At 42.4% G+C, this 17,269-nt stretch overlaps 1 protein-coding gene across 1 annotated transcript in view; it reads right to left on the bottom strand.

Annotated features, from left to right (window-relative positions):
• The window catches only part of STAB2 (stabilin 2), an 86,309-nt gene that overhangs the window by 45,980 nt on the left and 23,060 nt on the right, over nucleotides 1–17,269 (bottom strand). Inside the window, exons 12-27 of the mRNA XM_019474401.1 lie at nucleotides 16,780–16,929; nucleotides 15,338–15,481; nucleotides 14,473–14,535; nucleotides 14,261–14,380; nucleotides 13,512–13,565; nucleotides 12,268–12,348; nucleotides 11,125–11,277; nucleotides 8,049–8,111; nucleotides 7,174–7,257; nucleotides 5,878–5,964; nucleotides 5,234–5,345; nucleotides 3,787–3,967; nucleotides 2,665–2,758; nucleotides 2,289–2,447; nucleotides 1,801–1,896; nucleotides 927–1,022 (exon numbers count right to left, since the gene is read on the bottom strand). Coding sequence (XP_019329946.1) covers nucleotides 927–1,022; nucleotides 1,801–1,896; nucleotides 2,289–2,447; nucleotides 2,665–2,758; nucleotides 3,787–3,967; nucleotides 5,234–5,345; nucleotides 5,878–5,964; nucleotides 7,174–7,257; nucleotides 8,049–8,111; nucleotides 11,125–11,277; nucleotides 12,268–12,348; nucleotides 13,512–13,565; nucleotides 14,261–14,380; nucleotides 14,473–14,535; nucleotides 15,338–15,481; nucleotides 16,780–16,929 — 1,737 coding nt within the window. The remainder of the gene's footprint in view (nucleotides 1–926; nucleotides 1,023–1,800; nucleotides 1,897–2,288; nucleotides 2,448–2,664; nucleotides 2,759–3,786; nucleotides 3,968–5,233; nucleotides 5,346–5,877; nucleotides 5,965–7,173; nucleotides 7,258–8,048; nucleotides 8,112–11,124; nucleotides 11,278–12,267; nucleotides 12,349–13,511; nucleotides 13,566–14,260; nucleotides 14,381–14,472; nucleotides 14,536–15,337; nucleotides 15,482–16,779; nucleotides 16,930–17,269) is intronic.

The raw sequence follows: 17,269 nt of genomic DNA, 5'->3' as shown, positions 1-17,269 counted from the left end.
AGCCTGTGGTGTAACCTGCTGTGTCTGGCCTGGTTGACATGTCATGGAGGAGGAGGTTTTCAGTATGTGTGAAAAGGGAGGACATCAGTGTTTTTCTAGTACCGATACTTTCTGGTAATGGGAATGGTGAGTTACCACGTCTTTTGAAAATCAGGCCATCTATTGCTTAGGTGTATTAGGTGTACTTGACCTTGGTACGTAACATGTACTGACCTCAGGCTAAGCGTTAATTTTCTGGGAATGTAAACCTAAATCTTTTCTTCAATGCAAAATTAATTGAAAAAAGCTGTGTTGTTTTGGTTGGTATTTGTACAGCATCTTACATATCATCCTGCAAGTGGAGAGCCTTTATTCAGCCACAGTACTTCGAACAGAGATAGATGATGGTATGAGCAGGGATGGCAGATAGTGCTAAGAGCCATGTAAGATTATTGCCAATGGCTGGGACAGCTGACACTTTCATTTTTCCTACGCTGTTAAATGCATATTTGTTTCACCAATTTACTTGTTTTGGTTTTATTTGCCTGCTGGTCAGCATGGTTTGTTTTAACACAATAAATTGACCGTTTCCACTGAGAGAGACCTCAAGGCAGAACTTCAGAAGAGCTGGGTGATCGCCGCTCCCAGCTGGGAGGTGAGTGCTGAGCACTTCTGCACGTTAGGCCTCTGGGGCTGGCATTTTTCAATTTGTCTTCAAGAAATATGCTCGGATCCCTTAGGCCGCTTTCCAAGCTATGTTTTTAAACACAACAGATCATTTTTGTATCAGGCAAGAGTCTCCAGCAGGAACACTGTCTGCAGATAGCACTGGTGGGCATCATATTTTTCTAACTGTTTATAATAGCTTTGCTGTCTCTCTGGTTAAGATCCAGTGTGAGAACTGTGCAGTAGGTCCTGTGCTCAGAGAAGATGACCGTCTTACTTACATCTGCAGCATTTCCATAGCATATTCTACCGTCTCCTTCGTAGCCCTTTGGGCATACGCACTCCCAGCCACGTGAAGACTCAAACTGACAAGTTGCCTTTGAACCAGAAAGAGAGAACTTGTCAAATACTCAGGAGACCACTTAAGAGCAAGAATGGCCTGTAAACCCTCTTCCTGATACACATTCACATACAGACATAACCTTAACAAAGGATCTTCATAGCATCTTTCATAGATATCCTCACCCTCCTATAGGACAAACTCCACCAGCTGAGGGCACTAACTCCCTCACCTGCCCACCATGCACCAAGTCTAGGAGTCTAAACTCTCTGCTCCACCCTTTCTTACTTCCTCCCTACATAAACTGGGCCCTGTTCCTGCACCCGACTATGGCAGACCCATCCTCTGCTCCCCCACACTCTTTTCTTTAGCTCTGTCCCTGCGTCCCGCCTGAGGCTGGTGTGGCTCTTGCAGGCACTACGGAGCACAGCAGAGCCCTGCAGGTCTGCTGAACACATGCAGCTACTGATAAAGCTGATGGATGCCTGTATAGAGATGTGTGACTTGAGTAAACATCTCAACAGTCTATTGCATCCAAATTGTAATTGCTGGTAGAGAAGCAGCATTTATTTATGCCAGGCTTGAGATAGTCCTTCAGAACTGGGAGCAGCCCTTGCTGTCTGTCGTCAGCGCATGTACCATACTGATGTGGTTCACATAGCATTTTTGGTGCTTGTAGTACTGCTTGGAAAGCTTTTTTCCAACTCAAACAGAAATTGCAGGCTTGAAATGGCAAGGAAACTCTATGGTGTGTGCAGGAGGCAAGGTGTGATATGTATCTGAACACTTTGTTCGGGGAGTGATTAATTACTCACTAGATGATGGCATTTTCCATTTTGTTCCAGGCATGAGTTTATGGGTGTGCATTCAATTCCATTCCCCCGAAATCCATCGTTACACTTGCAGTCATTCTGTCATTTTAATAAAACACAGCAATTAATTAAAATGATTAAAATAGTGTACATATTCTAGACATGGTGAATTAGTCTTTCTGTGTTTCTGCGTAGCTCCATTGACCTCAGTGGAATGACACTGATTAATATCTTCAGAAGACCTTTATACCTGACATCTACTAACGTACTTACTAAAAAGTATTTGCTGCCAGAACACCACCACGTAGGAGGGAGGGAGCACTGGGGTAGAAACTGAAGGAGACTGCTTTGGGTAGAGAGCACTGTTGGAAATAGCCTTGTGGCTGGGAGGAAGAGGAGAATTTGGGGAAGAAAACAGGGTAGGAAGCACCGGCAGAGCAAAATGGGTAAGGACTAGTGCCGAAGGTGGCAATGAACGTGAGAAGACGTACCTGACCTGGCCCAACATATATGCAGGTGGCATTTTCGTGGCACCCTGCTGCGGTGGACAGCAGGCAGTTGTTGATGGCTGAGCAGTCCCTTCCATCACCTGTCCATCCTGCCTGGCATATGCACGTGTACTCTCCTGGGCCCGTCTGAATGCACTCAGCCTGGGAGGGATGCAGAAGCATCCGTTCAGGACAGTTAGGTGGCATCTGGCTTTAGGTGTAAGGCTTGTCTAAGCAATAGTGATGCTGCTATCAGGGAAAAGAGCTTGAAACTGCAGTGAAAATTGTGACTCTTTCTTCTGCAACAGTTTCTGGCCAAACCTTCCTTACTGCCTACTTTTCTATGGTGTCAGGCTCTGTGGGAAAAGCACATACTTACATTGATATTACAGCCACCTGGGTTTAAAGCAGCACAAGGATCAACTTTGCTGCAGCTCATGCCATCTCCCTCATAGCCAGGTTTGCAAACACAGCTATAGAGACAAGAGAAAGGAGGGAGGCATTAAACACGATAGGACAGCTGTAAAGTGAAGTGATTGTTTTCCACTGTAACGTGCTATTTATAGGCAGCTTAAAATTGGTAACCTTGGATTCATGATACAAATAGCTTAAGTGCATGCATTATGGTTTTCTTCTGAAATATTGACTGGGTTAATTAAGTCAAATCAAGGATCCACTCTCTGTGTACGAGATGGGGAGTGAAATTAATTCTGTGCTGATGTGATCTTTGCAAAGGTGAGCTAATAGCTCTAAATTAATTATGGGCTGGGGTTGCTCTTTCTTTCAGTGACAACGAAGATAGCTCTCTTCCTGAAATGCATGCAAGACAACAAGCCCCCCTGTTTCCCTGGGTCCCCCCCCAAGATTAACCCATATTGGAGGTAATTTCTTAAGCACGCAAGTTACACAGCATCCCACATTCTGCTTTCTGTGGTGACTCATTGTGAATACACTGCGGCAAGAGGCAAACTTGCTGCATGTGAAGGTGAGCGTGAGGCAAGCACAAGGCAGCTGTAGCAGTAAGAGAGTTTTGTGACCAGTCCTGTCAGAACTGGAGAGCCTGTGCTGAAGTCTGCGGTCTTGTGGTATGCAAATCTTACCTGAGCTGACCGGAGTGAGCTATCTATCCCCAAACTGCTTGAGAGTTTCACTATTTTTCAACAAGGCTCAAACTCCTAATTCACTAAGGGATGGTTAGAAATAAGAGGTTCCTAAGAGCCTTCGTAGATGTTGTTCGGAAGGCAGCCTTCTGAACAAGGGTCAGATCTGTATGCATCTATCTTATCAGTGTTAAATATAAGGTACAGGATAGGGCATTGAAAACTCTTAATTACTATCTTGCAACTCAAGGTCGATGTGGTACATGTTTATGCTTATTTGCCGCATAGCAGTATTTCAGTGGCTGATGTTTGTGTACTGCTACAAGGTACTGTTTTGATCAAGCAAATAGGGAAGAGCTGCGTCACAGTTAATATTAATTAGATGCAAGTTACTGACTTACCTCACTGCACCATCGCTAAGCTGACAGTCTGCATGTGCATGGCAGAGCCGTAGGGAGGGCTCACAGGGAACAATCTGCTTATCACAGAGTTTCCCCGTGTATCCACTTCTGCATGATCCAGGAAGACAGATCCCATCGCTGTCTATTCGGTTATCGCACTTCCCATAAATGCAGAGGCACTCTACCAGAGGTAAATTACAATGTGCAATTCCATAGTGGTAAAAGGCATCTATCCTTACATAGCATTTCTTTTGAATTGGGTCCTCCTCTTTTTCTAGAATCTAAACTTTTGTATTTTTAAAGTCTCACTTTGTTGGGGGACTCATTTTTTATTTATCATACCCATGTCTTTTCAGGTGTGTTTTATGGATAACTAAAATCTGTTTTGTCTTTATAGTGCACTTATCTATCAATGAAAGTCAAAGTACTTCAGAGAAGTAGGAACAAAATACTATGTCCCAGGCTGTTAAGGCTGAAGTTATTTAATTGCATAACTTTTGGCATACTTTCAGTGATATGGGAAGCCTTTTAATACTGAGTCCACAATCCTACAAATTGCACAGTGCTGGGCTAGTACACAGAGCAGCAGCACAGACCTACCAGCACTTTGCTGGGGCTGGGCGGATTAGTGCTGCTGGGAGGCACAGCAATGTGCCCAAAGGACATTGTAGGTAAGCCTTCTGCAATGCCAAGAAGTGCCAGTGGAGACTAGTTAAGCCAACATGTACTGCTTTGGCAGGACTGGAGTTTAGGCAGTACCACCCTTTCTTATGGAATTTGTCTTTTGGTTTTTGTCCATGTACCTCTGAACCTACAAGTGAGCTGTGCTTCATGAATGACAGGCTGTTTCATAGCAAAAAAGACTAAAAATGATTTTGTAGATGGGGAATATATCTATATTTGATGTTGTATATTCTGTAGACTCTCAAATGTAGTATGGTTTGACATAGCAGGATTAAGTCTGTCAGTATATAGAAGATGACTGCTAGAACTATAAGCTGTTCAATAGATCAGAAATTATTCAGTAAAGATGGTTATGAAGTGGCCCTAAACACAATCTGTTATAGATCTAGTTGTTCTTAGATTACATATGTTTGTCATTGCAGGCAGAATCTGTTCTGTTTTGGGCAATACCAGACGGGAATGGAATAGCAAAGATGTTCTTTTCAATTACTTATGTGAGGGAAACAGAAATGAAAAGAACAATAAATTAATATAAAGCAAGCTATGGCCCCTGCAGAAAGCCCAATTAAGCCAGTGAGAAGATTTTTACTGACTCTGGGCTTATGATGTATCCCTTTGAAATAAGAAATGAAAGTACCCCACAGAGATCTTACTCATCCTCTGTAGAGACTGTTTAGTGAGCAGTTAACTCCTACCTTAATGTTAATAGGGTCCAAAAGAAATAGACCATGCTCTTGGGCTGAGGAATTACGGTTGTACTTACCTTTGTCACACCGAGGTCCATATTTGCCAGGGTCTGAGCAGAACTGACAGCGCGAGCCTTGAAAAGCCTCAGCACAAGTGCAGGTCCCATTTCCACCCAGGCCATCCATGCACTGTGATATGGAAGAGAGGTGATTTCTATGTATAAATTGAAATAAATATTTATCCTTCCCCCAGAGAAGAGGCTATATGCCTGTCCATATTATGACTGTGTTAGACTACCAGGAAGAACCTCAGCTTTGACGAAAAAGGTGTTTCAAAGCAAGAGCTTTCCTTGTGCTTGTACTTTGCTGCTGTGTATTTTACCTTCCTTTGCAATTTTAAAGTGAGAATAGTGAGCTGGGTCATTACCCTGTGCCGTGTAAAATAAAAGTATCAGAGTGGGTGACCCAGCCCCAGCCTTGCCTGTGTGCTGTGTGTTGGAACCACAGAAACCTGCAATTTGGACATCTGAGAGGAGACCAATTCATTTTCCCTCCTCCGTATAACTGAACCTTAAATTCATGGCTGTCACTGGACATAATGGAGGGTGCCGCTCTTGTGGAGCCTAACGTTCCGGTTGTGCAGAAGTGCTTCGGGGACTTTTGGGACACAGCCTGTCCTTCCCCCATGGGAGTGCAGGGTGCTGCTGGATGCTCTGCTTACCTGCCCGTTTCCTGAGCAGGGTTTGGAGAAACCTCCTGGACACGGACTGCAGTCAGGGCCAAAAAAGCCTTTGCAACACTTTCGTTCCTGTGAAATACAGCAAATAGCCTCTTTTCCAGTGCCTTAGTGCGAAGGCAGTGCACAAAAGACACCTCTTCATAGTGTTTTTGCCCTCTGGCAAAGGGCTGTAGGGGTAGCTGGCTCTTGAAAGGCTTGTGTTAAACCAGAACCACCTCTGCAATGGCCTTGTTAAAATCAGGAGGGGTGTTGGCAGCCCGAGAAGGGGATGCACAGACCACCAGGTCCTTCCCTTGTTCTTATCAGACTCATCAGTGTTAGAAATCCCTGTCCTGTCACCAGTTATGAATGTGCCTGTGTGTGTCTGCTCATATTGTGCGTACTCTCATATTTGCCCGTGGGAGTGCAGTGCAATTCAGAGGCAGGCAGTCTCCTTTGCATCTGAGATCAAGGAACTTGAAGATATGTTTTACCCCAGGGAGACGCTGTGAAAGCTAGACACGCTGCTTTGATCTTCCCCCTTCCCCTCTGCACCAGTGTGGGATTTAGCCGCTACACAGCCCTAAATGTTTTTCTCAGCTGCATCTTTTGTTTTAATCATGAATTGGCTGCTTGATCCATTTATTTATCAAGAGCACAGAAAGTGTATTAGAATAAACCCTCATTTACATGCGTGATTCAAGGGAAATAGGAATTAGCAAAAGGCTCTCAAAGCTTATGGATTTGTAGACTTCTCTGCGTGTTACTTAATGGTGGTCATGAGATGCAGAAGCCTATTTAGGAGCCCTGGGAGCCAGAAATACCTAAGTACTTCTCAGGGGCTAATGACTTCTGCGAGGACTAGGCTTGCCAAGCAGAGCAAGTGGAGTGCAGTTCTTGGGAGTGTTTCCCGTTCATTGTTACCCAATATTGTGTGAAGTCCTGGGACAGGAAGGGCTGGGACCAGGGGTGAACAAGCTGTCCTGTTCTTCGTAGCTAAAGCTGTATGGGGCAACAAGAACATTTGGGCTGGGAGTCTTATGTGAAAACTCCTGAGTTACAGAGTATGAGAGCATTGTTGTCAATAACATCTGGCAGCTGAAAAACCTCACTGGAATTTGCCTGGTATTTTGCTCTAAGATTTACAGTAGCTCCTCTCAGCCCCCTGTAGAAGGGTATGGAAACTACATGGACATCTCCAAACATATCTCAGCTCCAAAAGGAAAGTTCACAATGCAAAAGACAGTATTTTGGAAAACTTTTATATACATTTCACCTTAAGAAACTGTAACTCTGTACCTTTATCGTTATATTGCAGGATCTAGCACAGCCGGTTTTTTGAAAGGTTGGGCCTTCAATAATGCATCTCCGTTTTGAGAAAGGCTGGAACATGCACAAAATGGAAGCATCACTATTTCTAAGCAACGTACAGTTCCGTGATACAATCTTAATATCGCAACATAATTTAACTGGAGAACAGAAAGCACCTTGCTATAGTGTTGCATTTAAAAAATTTATTAAATTACGTATTTTTTCATAATATGAGCTTTCTTTTTGTTATTACTGAATAATGGCATATAGGACTAACTACTAGTGAATTTTTATGACGGGGGGAATATAATTCCTGTGGTAGCTAGACTTGAGTTTTGTATGTGGAGAAACATGCAGCCAGATTTGCATGTATTAGATACAAAGCAGATGGAAGACTTTAAATCCTTTCTGAAGCTACTTCTGCAGACAGTTACTTCTGGGAGGATGCTTAATCAAAAGGAAATTTTTAACAGATGTGAGGTCTATTTTAAATGTATCCCTCCTCTGTTTTTCATTTACTAACTCTCAAAGCATAATTGTAGCAATTCTCATCCTCAGCTCTCTCTTCTGCCGAAGCCTATCCTAAATAGATCTTACTTTACCTGAGAAAAGAATCAGAGCTTCTATGAAGTCTGTGAGGGATCTTGCAACAGCAAACAAAATAATGCTGAAATTACTTGATGCTTCAATCATTGCCAAAAAGAGACTAAGGTACCATCTGTATTTGTATTTTTATGCAGTCTGCTGTATTCATATCTGGTTCTTTTGCTCACTATATTGGGAGAGCAGTGATCAACATATGGGGACCCCTTTCCTCTATGCATTTTGTACAACTGAGGAATCTGTCAGGAAATGTCACTTACAATGGGCTTTGAATCCTGTGGACAGAGAGCCAATGCATGCGATAAACAACTTGCACAGACACCCTAGATGGAGACAATAAGGATAGTCAGTTGAAAAGGCATTATACCGACTACTGAGATGCATACTTATGGATGATATACCCTGTAAATTTTAAGTATGTCTGTTCTATGACTTTAACTGTCACAGCATGGATCTGGAACCCAACAGCAGCACCAGGGCTATATGCGCTGGCTCTGATTTTTGCCGAGTGGTTTTTCATTTCCACCTTCCCCTTTTTATCTTCATTTGTCCTTTCCCCACTCCCTTCTTTTAAAGAACTGGCAGCTTCCTAAACAGAAGATAAGCATGGGCACAAATGCACTGGTGTCGTTTGCTCAACCCAGTATAATATATTAACTAATATTGTCTGAGGGTCTGGTGCAGTCTGTACACTTAACTTCTATGAGAATTTTTTTATTTCTTCCTAGGAAGACCACAAATTAGTTGAGTCTCCTATATAGACACTGTGAACAGAAATTTGTCTTGTGTATAGGTGGTGGAGAGGAAAATATTCTTTGCTTCCATGTCATAGATCCTGTACTCTGGTATGATCCAGTGGTGTATAACTATTTTTATGTCTTCATCTTTCGGTTGCCTTTCCCCACTAGCTAATTTATCACCATGTGGTGGTGACAGAGACTGGCAATTACAGCACTGAGGAGTTATAAACTCCAGTGGCAGTTTTAAAGGTGAGTCCTCTGACAGGCTCAACATACAATAACTTCAGAGATTTGAGCCTTTCAGTGTGTGGATATGGAGTTTGTCAAAGCCGTGTCGCTCATGACTGCTAACGTCTTGCATTTCAATCAAGTTAGAATAAATCCTAGAGCCGACATCCGATGTGTTACTTCACTGTGTTTCATAATCAGTGGACAAGTGACCACAAACCTGAATTATGGCATTTTCCCCACAGATTTATCACTGGAGCTGCGGGGAAAGAATCAAATACTGGTTTGGATTTAGTAGCCCCTCGTGTTGTACATCGCTTAAAGGAATAAAGGACCAGACTTACAAAAGCATTTGGGCATCAAATAGTTGAGGTGCCAATGCCACTACTATGTTTTAACGGTCTGTGGGTCAGATGTATTTTGGTAAATGCATTTGGGCATTATAAAAGCTCTTTGATAAGCTGTGTGGTCATGGCTGAAGTTGACTTAGGCTTTGCTTTTCTGAAAATCCCTGCAAGTGCCTCTTTGATCTTTTAGAACTTAAAAATCTGGCTGGTTGCTGTGGAAAGTGTTTCCTGCTGTTGGCGTTGCTCTCCCTGTTGCTCAGTGCCACTCAGTGTCACCTATTTGCTCCCTTTCTCCACCTGGGATGGTCTCAGCCATTGACACGTACCTGCTCCCTCCTTTTCCTGAGGATGGGAGTCCTGCCTCTCCCCTCTGCCACGCTGCAGAGGGGGGACAGGGCAATGTGTCTGCACTTCCACACAAGGTCCAATCTGCCTGTTTTCAGCAGTAGATAAAGATACTGTCTTTGCACCGAAGTGCTTGAAGCATAGACATAAACTCCCTTCCGCCAAGTCTGCTGTGGGAGTGATGACCTCTGGGAGGAGGTGGAGCAAGATATTGAGTCCTGCGGTTGTTACCAGCATTCAGGTACAGTCACATGGATATGTATGTGTTAGCATAATGGTTTCATCTTTAGGGATGTACAGTTCTTGTAGGCGTGTACAGCTGACAGTTCCTACAAGGTTTGTCACTTTTCACTGGTACCACAAGTAGTATTTACTTTACTTACAAAGGTGGCATTGCTCTTGTTTTCTGAGAGTGATGAAGATGCACGATGGCAGGTAAGAACAGCAAAGCCACTGCTCCCTCTGGTATTCTACTTGGTAGCAGTGCTCTGCTTAAAGCCTTGGATATTAAACTGTATTTCAAACTATGCATGAAGCTTTCAAAGCTGACAAAAGTTCCTGACTTCAGTTTGGGGAATAATTTTTGTGACAGATGCTATTTGTTTTGTCTTTAAATAATTTTTCATAGTGTTGCTTTAGGATTGATCGATGTCAGACATAGTTTGTAGGTAGGTTCCTGGTAGAGAATTCAAATTACTGAAGTGTAATTTGAATTTGTAAGGTGTTGATCGCTTTTTGTATTGGAGGTTGTGGCTCGGCGCTCTGCTTGGTTTATGATTGTATTGCACATACGGCACTTTGTAGTTACTGCCAGAGGTAATAGTTCTTTAGTGCCAGCTCTTGTGTTTTCTTCATTAAATTTTGATGCTGTCCAGCTCTGCTGGGAACCTCTTTCAAGGCTGTGGTTCTGGACTGTTGTAAGTTAAGACAATAAATGTTTTGCATTACTGTACCGGAACTGTTACTGGCCCAGATATGTGCTTGAACACGGGCCAGTAACAGCTCATTGGAGTCATGCTTACTGCAGACTAAAAGCTCAGTCTGATACTCAGTCTTCTTACCAGAAATAGTATCTGAATGTTACCAAGTGTAAAGGCCTGTACTGTGTTACCAAACCGAACAAGGTATGTCGAAATCCACCCTTTGAAATATGAAGCAGTTTTGTAATTCCTAATTTGAAGAAAACTGGAAGAAAGAAGGGCTAGGGGAAATTGTGGCTTCTGAAAATAACTTATTTCTAATATATTAATATTAAATTAATTATTATGTTAATATTTTAACTTGCTGGCTCCTTTCCCTGCATATTTAGTAGAAATGAAAATACTGGTCCAAAACAGTTTCCCTGAGAACTTGACACTACTTACCATGTACTTGTATGCACAGGTGGGATTCAGGAACTGGAGGAAAAAGTTTGACCAGAGAGACAACATATTTAAAGGACTACTGCAAGAACTAGATGAGTTAAAGTGGCATAGGATGTGCTGATATGAGTTCCCTATTTACAGATTATTTGTATCTGTGCAGCACTGCTAGCTAGGTGGCTGTATGTCATTGATATATTAATTTCCAAAAATACCCTCCTTTTTATGGAGAATATCAGAGAAAGCAGTAAAGAGGAAGCTGGAGCGCATTATATGGAGCAGTGAAGAGCTATTGATTTGTCATGATTCTCTTACCATTGTGACTTGACTTCTTGTCTCGTCACACCGATGTGGTAGAATTGGAACAATTGTGGGTGGGATAAGGACTCCTGCAAGGGTATAAATGCGACCATTTTTTGCAACAATATCTGTTTCTTCCATTTCTTCTCCACTCACCAAGACTTGTCCCTATGAAGCAATAAATTATTATTAATAATGAAATTTTCATAGCTTCTCAATTTCTGATAATTTAACTTCAAGAATTTGTAGTCATACTTCTTTTTAATTGGCTATCTATTTTTTATTACACTTGTTTTATGCAAGCAGCATGCATATGTTGCCCATTTTCTTGAATATTGGTCTACAACAGTGGTATCTAAAGTTTTCCTCTTAATCTGCACTGTTAACCTGTGGAACTGGTGACTAGAAGACTGGCCAAAATGAGAAGACTACTGATGACTTCAGGCATTGATTTCAGCGGGCATAAGCATGCTCTGTTCCTCTTTCTGACAAAGGGGGGAAAAAGAGAGAGAGAATCTGGGATCTATCCAAATTCACAGGAGAAAAAAAAAAAGAAAAAGTATTCTTTCTGCATTTACTCATGCAACTGCTCTGCCTTTACAAGAATTTTCATAGATGCATCTCTTCTCCAGAATGTTCATATTTGGCTAAAATATGCAAAGAACAGAAGGGAGTTAACATAACAGATAAGTTTGGTTTCGCAAAAGTACTGACAAATTAACACCTTTAAAAATGTGTTCACTAGGTTCATCAGGGTCAGAGACTATAATATTAAAACGAATAAAAGAATATCTACATGTGCACTGAGAAGTGTTTAAAATAACCAGAATACGTAACAGAATGATTTAAAATATTTTAAATAGATTTTTTTTTTTTAAACTAGGCAGAGCATAAATGAGGATCATTCCTAGTCTGGGGCTAATCATAAGAAAAAAGAAACTGCAGGCTGTCCTTATGTACCAGGCATTTGCTCTGCATCCTTTATAATACTAATTTTTAACAGTAGGTGGGAATGGCAAGTTGAAAATTTCTGCCTCATTATAGCAAGAAATTCCTCTGCTAATGTCCCCCCTCCTCCCTTTTTTTATTCCCCCTGCATGCAAACAGTTGCCTAGATCAGAGAGAGCTGTTGACAGGTGAAAGCTGCCTTTGACTTACAGCACTGGTCCTGTTAAAGTAAACGAACTGCTTTGCCATGCTTCTGATGCGCTCTATTGAGATGAGGCTCGCAACCTCTAGCTGAAATGAATATAAATTGATTGAAAGAAATGTAATATCATTATTCTTTTCAAATCCAGATGGGTTTCACAAGAAAGACCACCCTTCTCTTTAGGGTGAGCGAATGACCCTATCAGCTTTTCTTTAGCTACGTGGGCAGCCTCGCATTGACTAACCTGCTTGGGTAACGAAGTTAGAGTGATTGAATTTTGACTCAGCTTGCTGGTTGCTGCCTGTGAAGAGCTTGTTGCCCAAAAGGATATTATTTTTTCTCCTAATTATAGCAACCAGTCTAAGTAAAGTTATCACCTCTCCTAAAAATGGCCGTGTGTGCATTCTTAGACCATTGTGGAAATTGCGGTGCCGATATCCCGTGAAGGGACATGTGGATCTCATGCCTCTGCTCCCTGTGATCCCACTCTGTGCCGGGAGTGACCTCCACCTTGGACGCTGTGAGCGGGGCCTTTCACTAAGGATACAAAAACACCCTTCCTTCCCCGCAGCAGGGTTTGGGGTGGGGATGAACTTCAGTCTCCTCCAGGCTTAGTTGCTGGGAGTATTGCTGGGTTCTGCTCTTTGTTTCCAGTAGAAAAAGGAGGGAAAAAGGGGGCGCTTTACTTAGAGGATGACAAAACCACCTCTTTCTGATAAACAGAAGACTAATCTTAGCAGAAGTGGCTCATAGCTTGATTTTAATAGCAACAAGTACTTTTCCTGCTTCTCCTTCCTGCAGCCCTGCCAAGCTGACAGTACCTCCTGACAGTGGTTCTTGCTCCGCAGCAGGCTAAGGTAGTGGGTCTCAGGTTCAGGATGACTATGTCTATATTTTTTTCCCCACTTGGGCTAAGTCCCCATCACCAAAAGGTATATTTTAAAGTGGAAATAGTTACTCACTTGTAACACACGTGTGACCCAACACAGTTTTAATTTGCCATGATTCAAGGACTACCCAATGCCTCCTAGCAGGGTTTTATTTTGATTAGTGACACTGAGGTGAAAGGTTTGTGTTCTTTGTTAGTGACCTTTATGTGACTACTCTTAGTAAAGGCAGAGACGTAGCTGTCCTTTGAAGCCTTGCTGTGCAATGCTGAGTGGAGGCTGTTCTTGGAAAACCTCTGCCTTCAGAGTGGCAAGGGGTTTGAAAATGCTCTTACACTCTGGGTCAGTAAAGCAGCCGTGCTCACCTCAGTGTTGGAAACAATGTGGTATCGGACCAGCTCCAGCAGCTTCCATGAACCCTGCCAAAGCAGAAAAGAGGCTGTTTTAGCCCAAAATGAGTCACACAAACCCAACCTGGCCTGTGGGAGGACATGGGGATGAGAATGGTGTCACCGGCTGGTGCACCAGAAACCTCTGGGTCAGTGGTGGTGCTCAGCTCGAGGCGTGCAACCTGCCCTGTGGTGTCTGCTCCCTCTGTCTGTCCCTGCCAAGGGTGACACCTCCCAGGAGAGGGTTTGGGGCTTTGCCATGTACTGGCAGGGCAAGAGCAGGGAAGTGAGGACCTGGTGTGGGGGATTGGTGTCACTTCATGGCTAGGAGAGCACCAGAAACCTCTGGGTCAGTGGTGGTGCTCAGCTCGAGGCGTGCAACCTGCCCTGTGGTGTCTGCTCCCTCTGTCTGTCCCTGCCAAGGGTGACACCTCCCAGGAGAGGGTTTGGGGCTTTGCCATGTGCTGGCAGGGCAAGAGCAGGGAAGTGAGGACCTGGTGTGGGGGATTGGTGTCACTTCATAGGCTAGGAGATCCCAAATCCCATTCCTCTCTAGGTGTTACCTTGATCTTTAATTGTTAGAGATGGCTTAAGCCTTGATCATAGGAGCTTAGTTTAGATGAACACTAAACTAGATGAACACGGGAAAATGATGTATGTATCTACTATATATCTACATATATATATACTATCTAAGAAAGATTTGCATTATAGAAAGACTATACCTCTGCAGAAAGCAGGTAATCCAGAGCCTCAGCTTTCATATTACTCAGAGCCTCATTACTTGGAACAAAGACTGTGTAAGGTCTATTGTCCTGCTGTAAATCCATTCCCAGGCCAGTTTTCTGTTTTGGTTTAAAAATAAAAGTGAAATTATACATTAATATTGAAGAACATCTGAAAATAGCTTTATGGAATTGCTTTTCTGGATCCTTACCTCTATCAAAGATGTAAATTGGCTGTATCTTCCATTATCTTGAAGTACTGACATTATGGTTTCCTAAAGTAAGATGAAAGTAAGATCTATTTTAGTTGGGAACATGGAATAAATACCAATTCTTATAAGACACTTTTTGAATTATTGTATGAGTCTCAGTTATTACAGATTGAATACATTTGGGTTTCCTTATTGTTTGGGTGTCTGGTGGTGTCTGGAAATGGCTGAGATGGTAGCACTCTTGTCCTGGTGGTATACTGGCTTATAGTTAGAGTTTGTCATTGTCCTGAAATACTGTGTAGTCACAGAACATACAAACTGCGTGTGTATGGGGAAAGTGTTATTATCTCTTCATTCCCAATGAGAAACGGCAGAGAAATAAAATATTTGCAAAACCACCATATAAAGTGAGAGTGAACTTGCAAGGAAGTACGCTAAGCAGGGCACCAAAAAACCCAAAGCATCCAAAATTATCAGTTTTTATATCATCAGCCTTTTGGGGGGAGGGATTGCTGCTTTGAATACAAGTCTTGCCTGACATCTGTCCAGCTGTCCCTCGTTTTAGTATGTTGCTCTGGAATTCAGTGAGATGCACTGATCGTGACTGCCAATTTCCCAAGGAACCACTCAAATGCAGTGAGTACAACCAAATCCTCCATAGACCAGCTTAGCAGAAGAGTGAATGTCTGTTTGATGTGGAAACTGCGTCATTACCTTTCACTTGGAATGTTGCTTCTCTGAGTTGACACACAGTGGCTCAGTAGAGTTTGTCTAGCTGCTGTCAGTCATCCTTCTTTGCATTCAATTAAAGTGAAACTATTTTAAAAGAAAGTCTGACATTGCATGTGTATAGCTTACGGCTCACCTCTTTGCTGCTTTCAAATGTTGGCTGCACGTTGTCCATGGCTTTGTCAATAATGTGCAAAATCCCATTGGAAGCAATAATATTTCCCTGCAAAAGTTTTCCTTTTCTCCTTCCTCCTTGGAGTCTAATTCTTAATTGATTATCCTGAAAGAAGCCAGGCAATAGATAGTGAGCTCTTTATTGTGGAATGACAATAGAGAGAATATGAGTGTTGAATAAAGTCTAACACCCCCCTTCCATTGCCAACACCTGGACCGTTTAAATCTGGGGAGGCTAAAGGTTGCTTCCAATGCTTATCAAGGAAATGGAAAAAATTGCTTTGACATTGGATCAGGACCATGTTATTTTGTTCCAGGACAGCAAAGTTCAGAAGAGAAGCAGGGACAGGCCCTGAGGGGAGAGCAGTGTACCTAAAAGGGCTCTGATGACTGCTAGTAATAGAAGTCTGCCAGGAAATGATTTAAAATATGATTGTACTGAAAGGGTCAACTCCCGTAATCTTAAGGGACTACAGTCCATTTCCTTATATTATATGTATATTTAAAACAACAAAATGTTGCTGATTCTGCACTGTACTGAAGCCTGCAGGAAACTAACAGGCCTCAGACAGCAATGGTATTTTCCTGTTACAAATGGAGTGTGTATTTGTTAAAGAAAGAAAATAGATCTCTCTTCTAAGATGCCACTGATCTACTAAAAAACATGAGAAGTACTTGATTTCAGCCTTCACATAGGCTCAAGTCATTAACAGACATTTAATGGACCAAGAGCAATAATTCTATATTATAAAAACTAGTATATCAGCTGTAGAGAACAATTCTTTTAAGCTGTGGGATCAGACTGCCCCGATGTTTTCTGACATCAAATAAGCTGGGCTAGTGATGAACTTCATGTTTTTCATGATAAATTGCCATGTGCATTTTATTTATGTTGAAGAGTTTTATGTGCCGCATCATTCAAAGGGTGCGCAGACTGATGCTCAGTGGGAGGTGGGATCGGCAATGCAGTTGGTGCTTGCTCTGTGTGAGCAGTAGGCACAGGTTTCCAGCATAAGCTCTGGGCTTTTCCCTCCCCATGCCCCCTCTTATTTTACCTACGCTCTCTTAATGCCTCCCCCCAGTCTGTTGGTCGTGCCTGCAGATTTAAGATGACTTAATTTTAGCAAACATTTTTAGAGCGGTCTGTGTTAGTCTGCTATGTCACTCAGTGGTGATGCATCTCTAAAGGTAATTTTTCTTTTCGCTGATTTTAGTGGGAACTTTGATGCTGGTGAGGTTTCAAGTTTCACTTGAACTCCTTGTAATACATGGCCACAGCTGTGGTTTTTCATAATCCAGCAGCTATCTGCAACCTGACGTCTCGCTGCAGAAAGACCTGTCATACTCCGTGTTGAGTGAACAGAGAGTAGAATTCTTGCTGAGGTAGGCTGGAAGGCCACTTACCTTTTCTCCTTTTGATATCTCTCCTGACTTGCCGGTCAAAGTATATATCACATTAGTATTATTCAAGCTACTGGTATTCAACTGACCAGCAATTACATGGAGTTTCACGAAGTACTGTGCTTTCTGTTTATTATTCAGAAGATCCTTTATCTAGAAGAGCAGAAGAACAGAGATTTATTTCAATACAGGCTTCATCTAAAAATAATCTCATGGTGAATGCTTTTTTTTCCTCCAGCTGTTACATTCTGAAATGATATGTTTTCTTCTGAAGTGAGGTGATAGGGTCTGAACCAAATGGAGGCCTCTCTTGGTTTCAGTTCAGGTCAGATTACACCCTTATGTCCCTGCATGAGCTGTAAGTGCCTCCAGAGTTGTCCTGACTTCAGGGGAAGGTACTGGATGCTGACCACTTGCATATCAGGCCACTTTTTTTTTTTTTTTTTTTTTTTTTCCTTTTGGAACTTGGCAAAGTTTTTTAGGAGGAAGTAGA

The sequence above is a fragment of the Aptenodytes forsteri genome, unplaced genomic scaffold (assembly GCF_000699145.1).
Source record: "Aptenodytes forsteri isolate BGI_AS27 unplaced genomic scaffold, ASM69914v1 Scaffold56, whole genome shotgun sequence".
NCBI lineage: Eukaryota > Metazoa > Chordata > Aves > Sphenisciformes > Spheniscidae > Aptenodytes > Aptenodytes forsteri.
The sequence above is the reverse complement of the archived record's forward strand: the minus strand, read 5'-3'. Positions and strand labels throughout refer to the sequence as shown.